Below are 8,305 nucleotides of genomic sequence, written 5' to 3'. Positions count from 1 at the left end.
GCTGGCGCTCCGCTTTCCTGGCAGCCGCTCCTGGGCACATCTGGCCAACATGTGGCTTCCATTACCGTTCCCAAGGCCTGCGCATGGCTATTTTTATCCACCGGATGGCGAGGGGGGAGGGTGTCTCCCTCGGACGCTAGTCCCCGCGCGGGAGAAATGGCCGGCAGGAGGGGCCCAGGAGGGGTCGGGCCTCTGCCTGGGGGCCGGATTCCAGAATCCAGCTGTGCGCCAGGGGAGGGGCCGGGCGGGCCGGCTCTCCAGCCCGGACCCCTCCCAGTTGCCTCCACTGTCCGCTCTGAGGGACTCACAGGAACGCAGTGACACACGAACTCCACAGCCCAGCTCAGGCACCCCTGGTTACATTGGGGGCTAATAGCGCCTTAGCGTCAAGGTTAGGGTTCCGAGGCCTTGTGTGCGCGCGCACGCGTGTGTGTGATTGCAATGATGCATAAACCTAGGGCATTTGTAGGGACAAGGGCAACGTGTACCCGGGCGTTTGCCGGTAAGGAATGCATTTGTAAGGAATGCGGTTGATTTGTGTGTGTGCGTCTGTGGTGAGGCGGTGGAGTGTGGGTGCAGGAGTGTGTGTTTTTGCCATGTGTGAACTGAACACAAGCATGTGTGCTGAGGCGCCGGGTGGGTGGAAGGAGGTGGCCAGCCTGGTAAAGGGGTCTCAGCCCTGGGGTGCCCTGCATGGCAAGAGCTTGGGAGTCATTAGGGGGAAGGATAACAGAGGGAGACTGAGTCACTGAGAATGCAGCTTTCATTGGTCACGTCACCTCTTAACCGGCCCCCAGGGAGGGGATGGGGACCCTGCGTCCTGCCCTACCCCCAGGGCCTTCTGGCTGGACCGGGGAAGGGTGTCTCCCAGGGGACGGGAATCCAGGCCCAAGAGCACCAGGGGAGCCGTGGGGGCGGGGCCTCCATAGCACCGTGGGTAGGGGCAGTCCAAAGGTCCTGGGGCAGCTCGAAGCCCCTGTGCATATACAGTACGCTCTGGGGGCTGGTCAGTAATAGTGCATGCGGCCCAGGGTGCCCGTGCCCGTGGGGCTGGGCCCCAGCGTGCCGGTGCCCAGCAGGTCTGGCTGTCCAGTGCGCCAGATCTCCCGCAGGATCCGTTCTCGCTCCTCTAGCCTCTGCGCCCGCTCCAGCTCCTCCGCCGAAGTGAAGACATTGACGCTCAGGGGCCCGTCGGGCTCCGCAGACACCTCGGGGCCCGGCCGAGTCACCGTGTCCTCATCGTCATCGTCGTCGTCGTCGTCGGCCTCCAGGGTGCTGCTGCGGGGATCCCGGCGTGGAGTGGGGCCGCGGGGCCGCGGGCGGGGTGCGCAGGAGATGCTGATGACTAGTAGGCACAGGGTGAGCAGCAGGCCAAAGCAGACACCCAGCACGAAGTAGAGGCCGAAGCTCTCGGGGTTAGCTGGGGGTCAGAGGGCAGAAGTCACGGAGGGGGCCTGACTCGTGGGAGTCATCCCATCTCTAAAAGACTCCAGGTTCAAAGTTTGGGGGGCAAGGGCAGTACCCTCTATTTGAGGGACCTTAGGTAGCCGCCGTCGGGCAGTCGGGGGCGTGGGGGTCGGTTTGGGAGTAAGTGGCTGGCTAAGGGTGGTTACAGTGGCAGGGGCGGGGAGGAGGGGAGGGAAGGGGTGGAGTGGGGCCTGAGGAGGCAGGGAGGGGTCCAGGTCCCGGGGTCTGCCCTCACCGCGGATGTGTGCGTAGGCCGCCAGGCTGTTGCTGAGCAACTCCATGTCCCTTCGGGGGGCATCCATGCTTCTCTGGAGACGCAGCTCCCCTGTCAGCCTGCGAGGTCAGCAAGGTCAGACCCTTCTCCCCCTCTGGAGCCGACCCTGACCCCGCTTTCTCCTCGGGGCAGCTCTGCTCCCTGGAAGGGCAGCCCCAGCCAGGCTCCACCCTGGAGAGAGCGGCTTCCTAACTTCGTTGCCGACCTGGGCCCTGGCTGGGGGGACCCTTCCCCTGGGCGCGGACGCCCCAACACCTGAGGGTCGGGGGAGTGACCGCGGGAGGCTCCGTACCCTGCTGGGTTCCCCAAACGAGGCCCGCTTTCGCCGTCCGGGAATCGGGATGGAGGAGAGAGACGCGGGCGCCTTCCTTACTCCCTGGGCGGGCTCCGGGAAGGGAAGCCGCCTCCCTCTCCCATCCCGCCCGTCCCGCGGGGACCCCCGGGCCCGGAGGCCCGGGCTCACTCACCGTCAGCGCCTCGCTTCCCCGCTGCCCGGCCCCGGCGCGTCCGGCGGCCGCAGACACCCGGGGCCCGGCCGCTCCCGCCCCGTCCGGTCCCGGTCACCTGCCCGCCCGGCTCGGATCCCAGGCCGCGGCAGCGCGGGCCGGACAAGGGCCGATGGACCAGCCGGCGGAAAGTTTCCTCCGAGGAAAGAGGAGGGACGGGGCGGGGCGGGGCGGGGGAGGCGGGGAGGAAAAGGGCCGGGAGAGGAAGGGGAGAGGAGGGCTGCAGGGAGGAGGGGTGGGGTGGGGCCGAGGCCTGAGGGGCCGTCTGCTCCCCGACAGGAAACCGCTGGGGAGGCCGGTTGCAGGAACCCGCCCCCAGGCTGCTAATAACAACAATAATAATGAGGATGGAGTTCTCCCTAGGTGCCAGGCGGTGTTAAATCCTTTACAGTATTTTTTCATTTAATCCTAACAATGGGCCCTATAACGTGGGGCCCATTATCCCCACTTGACAGATGAGTCAACTGAGTCACAGAGGGATTGAATAACTTAACCCAGACGGTCAGGATTTGAATCCACTGTTCTCTGACCATGGGCTCTTAACCCCTTCCCTAAACCTTGCTCTTCCTCCCAGGAGGCCCCCTCACCCAGGGAAGACTGCCCCTTTCCCTAGCTCAGATACCAACCCTCCCCCAGACCCTCAGCCACAATCCAGGGCCGGGGCTCTCATCCCCTCCTCCCAGGGCCCAGGCAGTGAGTGTGGCCAGCTGGCCCAGCTCTGGTCACGCAGGGTTAATGAATGTTGGACTCTGGCTTCAAGCCAGGCCCAGGCCAGCCTTGCAGAACCGAGCCTGGGGCCTCTGCTGGCCCCTGCGCTCTTCTGCACCAGGGCAGAGGTGTGTTGGGCTCTGGGCTAAACCTGCTGGTGCACGTGCACGCATTTCCACGCAGGCTCAGGGCTTGTGCCTGCAGTGTGTGTGTGATCAGCATGCAGCCGGGTCTTCTTCCTGCCCAGACTCCCAGGCCCCCGCTTTTGGGCCCCCCTTCCTGTGCTGGGATGGTGTGAGGGGGAGGCCTTCTTGGCAGGAGCCTTAGAGAGGAGGAGGGAAGGAAGGGGGAGAGGAAATTGCAGACATAGCTGAAGGCACAGCCTGAGGCCTGTGGGCCAGTGACCCCCTTCTCTGTCCAGGCTGGAGACCCCCACTCCCAGTCCTGAGACTGGGTTCAAGCAGAGGGCAGATCTGGTTAGGGAAACGACTAGGATCACTCCCACGGGGAGGGGAAGGGACTCTTGATGTCTCTGTGACTGTTTAGTCTGTTTTGTGAGCACGTGTGGAGGTATTTCTGCCCATGTTCGTATATTTGTGTGTCTATTTTCGTGTTGTATCTTCTTGAACATTTTTTTTTTTTGCTGTACTACTACGCGGGCCTCTCACTGCTGTGGCCTCTCCCGTTGTGGAGCACAGGCTCCGGACCGCGCAGGCTCCGGACGCGCAGGCTCAGCGGCCATGGCTCACGGGCCCAGCCGCTCCGCGGCATGTGGGATCCTCCCGGACCAGGGTGCGAACCCATGTCCCCTGCATCGGCAGGCGGACTCTCAACCACTGCGCCACCAGGGAAGCCCCTTCTTGAACATTTTTGTGGGGTGGGTATGTCTGTGTATAAATCCGTTCAGCCACTAGTCAACAAATGCTAACTGGTCTGCTTAGCACTTCCTGGTAATGGGGTTCAGCAGTAAACAGAACAGACACAAATCTTTGCCCTCTTGGAACTGACGCTAAGGAGGAAAGACAGTACGTGAAGAAGATCGTCTTGGGTGCTCCTAAGTGATCAGAGGGCGATGGAGTGGGGAAGGGTGATGAAGAACACCTGGGACAGCTCTCACAGGTGACACGGGGCAGAGACTTGAATCCAGAAGAGTGGGCAGCTGTGCCAGGATCTGGAGGAGAGTGTCAGGGCAGGAAAGAGGCCGAGGGCCCTGAGGTAGGAGCGCCTGGGGGCACCTCTCTCCCAGGGGCAGCGAGGCACGGGGACGGGTGATGGGGTGATGGTGAAGGGGCCGGTGGGCCTGCGGAGGAGCTTGGATGTTATCGCAAGTGTGGTTGGGGCCCCTGGAGAGTTTCCATCAGGAGAGTGTCATGGTTCTGTGATGTACTTCGGAGAGGTCCCCCAGGGGGCTCTGGGTAAGATGGGGCCACAGAGGAAGAATGGAACCCGGAGGAACAGTGAGCAGGCTGGCAGCCATCCAGGGCAGCAGTGGCCGAGGGCTTGGACCAGGATGACCGGTGGAGAAGGTGAGCCAGGCTGAGATTCTGAAGGGAGTGGCGGCAGGACTGCCTGGATTGCATGAGGGTGTGGGGCAAGTGGGAATGTAGGACAGCTGCTTGGCACTGGGCCTGGGCACCTGAGCAAAGCTCAGCTGGGGAGCAGGATTGAGGGATCCAAGTTTCATTTCAGGTGGTTAGATTTGAGAGGTCCATAAGTATCTGGGTGGAGCCGTCAGACACGCAGGCGCAGTCCGGAGGGGTCTGGCCTTGGGAGTGTGTTTGCGAGTCCTCAACACAAGGTGGACTGAACACCCGGAGAGTGGCTGAGGTCGCCCAGGGGACAGGAGAGAAGAGAGTTCTGGATGCTGCACTGTAGGTCTCCTGCAGGAGGCGTCTGCCGGGAGAGACGGGGGAGGTGGGAGGAAGACCAGGCCAGGACTGCAAGGGGAAGCTGAGGCTGGAATCTGACCCCTGGCTGTGGGTTTCCATGGGTTGCACTGACATGTTGGATGCCTGCCCGTCCACGTGGATATCAGCGTGCGCTGCGGCCGTGCGTGTATGACTGACCCTGAGTGTGAGGATGCTGTGCGTCGGTTTGTATGGCACATACCTGGGTCTCCGTGTGGGTCCACGTGCGTGCCTCTCGAGTAGGTGCTCTACGATATTGGCTGTGTTTGTGGTAAGCTGTTTCCGCGCATCTGTGCCACGCAGATCTCTGGGTATTGCTACCTATGGACAAGGGTGTGTCTGTGTTTGGGTTGGCGTGTGACTCGTGTGTTTGGAGTGGGTCAGGTGTGACTCAAACCCTGGTGAAGCAGATGGCTATGTTGGAGCAGGGTGGGGCTTGAGATGGTTGCTGGTGCCTCAGAGAGAGCTACCCAGAGTGCTGCCTTCTCCAGGGGGATGCACGTGGCCAAGCCAGGCCAGGTGGGGGAAGTGGCAGCCTTGCCCTGGAGGGTTCAAAGAAGCTGGGGGCTGCTCCTCGAGGCCCTGGGAGAGGGCCCGAAGCCTTTGGTCCCTGTGGGCCATCCCCATCTCACCCCACCGTCCCCATGCCCTCCTGGCCACCTGCCTATCTGCTTTTCTGTCTGCCTCTGCCCGCCCACCAGCCTATCTGGAGGTCTGCCCAGCCACCTGCTTTCTGGTCATGCTGGCTGGGGGGGTCTCTCTGCATATATGTCACCTGCCTGCCTGGCTTGCGTCCCACCTCTCCACCTGCTGATTTCCTCCTTGTCTGTCGGCCTGTGGTTGACCTGCTGCCTGCCCACCTGCCCATTTGTTGGCCGCCTTTCTGTCTTCCTGTCTGCCTGTGAGACTAAAGGTTTGTCACCTTGGGAGGTGCAGAGTGTTCCTAAGATGACATACAGGAAAGACGGGTATTAATGGGTGTTCAGAAGGCTGAGAGATCCAGAGCCTCTGGGAGGGCCCTCGGGAGGCCTGGCACATTCAGGGCTCAAGGCAAAGCCTCAATCTGCCCCCTTCCCCAGTGGCCCAGGTCGGGGCTGGCCCTGGCTGCTCTGCTCCTGACACTGGGGCCTCACCCCACCTGGAGGTCAGGGGCTGCCTAGGTCTTGGGTGGAGGAGGCAGGGGACTCACTCAAGGCCTCCTAAGACCTGCGCAGTCCTCTGAATGCCCCCTCAGCACCCGGGACGGCTGCTGGGAAGAGGCACTGTGAAAGTCTGCAAAACGTGTAAATGGTCATGGATACTGAGTATCCTCTAGGTACCTGGCACTTTGCTAAACGCCATGCTCGTCTCAACACTTCAAATCCTCCCACTAACCCTGTGTAGTTTGTAGCGTGACTCCCATTTTACAGAGGAGGGGAGTGGGGCTCAGAGAGATCCAGTAGCCTGTGTGTAATCACATGGATGGAAGTGGGAGGGTCTGGATTTGAATTCAGAGCCATGTTCCCTAACAGTCTTCCACTGGGCAGCTCTAGGCCATGGTTCTCCATCCTGTCAGACCCAAAGCTGCCTTTTCATGATATTTTCTTTCTTTCCTTGCTTTTTTTTTTTTTTTCTCACTGTGCCGTGAGGAATGGAGGATCTTAGTTCCCTGACCAGAGATTGAACCTGTGCCCCCGGAAGTGGAAGCACGGAGTCCTAACCACTGGACCGCCAGGGAATTCCCTTCATGATATTTTCTTTTTTTAAAAAATTTATGTATGGCTGGCTGTGTTGGGTCTTTGTTTCTGTGCGAGGGCTTTCTCCAGTTGCGGCAAGTGGGGGCCGCTCTTCATCGTGGTGCGCGGGCCTCTCACTGTCGCAGCCTCTCTTGTTGCGGAGCACAGGCTCCAGACGCGCAGGCTCGGTGGTTGTGGCTCACGGGCCTAGTTGCTCCGCGGCATGTGGGATCTTCCCAGACCAAGGCTCGAACCCGCGTCTCCTGCATCAGCAGGCAGCCTCTCAACCGCTGTGCCACCAGGGAAGCCCCCATGATATTTTCTAATTGCTTCTTGTATGCTCCTGAAATGAAATTTATGGCTAATAGACCCACCTCTAATTAAAATTAATAAATAATTAAATCGAATAATTATATAATTAAATTAATATAGATAATATAACTTTAAAATGTACATTATTTTTGTCCTGTAATATAAAAGAAATAAAGGGCAATGCTGTGTATTTGTGAAGTAATTAATTGCCAGGAAGGTGACAGCTACGAGTGCAGACCGATGCTGGGATATATTATGTCAGTGTCTGAAACTGTGAACTCTTGGTGAAGTTCTGAACAAAACAAAGGACAAATTTCCTTCACTTTACACAGTAGTTGCCTTCCCAGAAAATTCAGTGTATATTATGTATACACAAGTCCTCTGTGTTTATGTATAGAATGGAGTTAGAGTCTTGGCTCTGGTAATTAGAAACACGTTTTTCACTCATGTCGAGCAGGATGTAGAATCTGTCCTCCTTCTGGGGTTGTCTGGAGCCTTGGCCCCCGCCCCCCAAATGCCAGCAGCACCCTCCCCCCCTCGAACTCTGTCACTGTGACGACCAGCCCCCAATTCCCCCCCGCCCCCTGCCATGGACACACAGAAAATCCTCCCGCCCTCGTGGAGCTCAACATCCGAGTAGGGGAGACGGATATAATCGATAATCACACATACCTTGTAGTGTCAGGCTGTGATAAGCACAATGAAGGGAAATAAAGCAGGGCAAGGGGCTAGGGAAGACCCAGTGGGTGTGGCCAGGGACAACCTCTCCGAGGGGGTGAGATTTTGAGCCGAGGGAAGTGAGCCATGCACGTATCTGGGGGAAGAGCCTCCCAGAAAGAAAAGCTAATGCAAAGGCTTTGAGGTAGAAGCTGCTTGGCTCCTTTGGGGTCAGCAAGGAGGGCTCCTTTGGGGTCAGCAAGGAGGCTGCGTGGCTGGGGACAGTGAGGGAGGGGAGGGCTGGGAAGTCAGACGGGGCCTGGTGGAGAGTGCTTTCTAAGCCACACACAGGCCTCTGGATGATACCCTGTGTGTACAGAAGCCATGGAGGGGGGTTGTTAAGCAGGAGAGGGACAACATTGGATTTTTAAAAGGCTTGCTCTGGCTGACCTGTGGCCCCTGGGCTGCTGCAGGGGAGGAGTGGGAGCAGGGAGAAAAGGGGGCTCAGAGGGGGTGGTCGCAGGAGCTGTGAGGAGTGGTCAGGTTTTGCCTGGCTGGCCAGCAGGCTCAACAGAGGGTTGGACATGGGGTACAAGAGGGAAAGAGGCAAGAGGTCCAGGCTAACCTGGCTTTGGAAGTTGCACAGCTCAGCCTCCGAGCCTCCGTCTCCTCGCTTCCTTTCCCACGTGAGGCAGCGCCACAGCTCCAGGCTGGCTTCCCTCTGAAGCTGTTCTGCCTGAGAACACTGGGGACCAGGCG

At 59.5% G+C, this 8,305-nt stretch overlaps 1 protein-coding gene across 1 annotated transcript; it reads right to left on the bottom strand.

Annotated features, from left to right (window-relative positions):
- Window positions 1-745: 745 nt before the first annotated feature.
- Window positions 746-2,384, bottom strand: EVA1B (eva-1 homolog B). Its single transcript, XM_059047347.2, has 3 exons — window positions 2,209-2,384; window positions 1,703-1,800; window positions 746-1,420 (listed from the first exon to the last, which is right to left on the bottom strand). Exons 2-3 carry the CDS (start codon window positions 1,767-1,769, stop codon window positions 1,008-1,010), a joined length of 480 nt encoding a protein of 159 aa, XP_058903330.1. The 5' UTR covers window positions 1,770-1,800; window positions 2,209-2,384; the 3' UTR covers window positions 746-1,007.
- Window positions 2,385-8,305: the final 5,921 nt, after the last annotated feature.

This window comes from Kogia breviceps, chromosome 1 (genome assembly GCF_026419965.1).
Source record: "Kogia breviceps isolate mKogBre1 chromosome 1, mKogBre1 haplotype 1, whole genome shotgun sequence".
In the NCBI taxonomy this organism is placed as follows: Eukaryota; Metazoa; Chordata; class Mammalia; order Artiodactyla; family Physeteridae; genus Kogia; species Kogia breviceps.
Note: the sequence above shows the minus strand (reverse complement) of the source record. Positions and strands in the feature narration are given on the sequence as shown.

Bases quoted from the DNA above. Each gene is read 5' to 3' on its own strand.
- EVA1B (XM_059047347.2), bottom strand. From the start codon at position 1,769: ATGGATGCCCCCCGAAGGGACATGGAGTTGCTCAGCAACAGCCTGGCG. The intron at 1,421-1,702 runs GTGAGGGCAGAC...TCTGACCCCCAG, and splicing joins GGCCTACGCACACATCCGCG to CTAACCCCGAGAGCTTCGGC.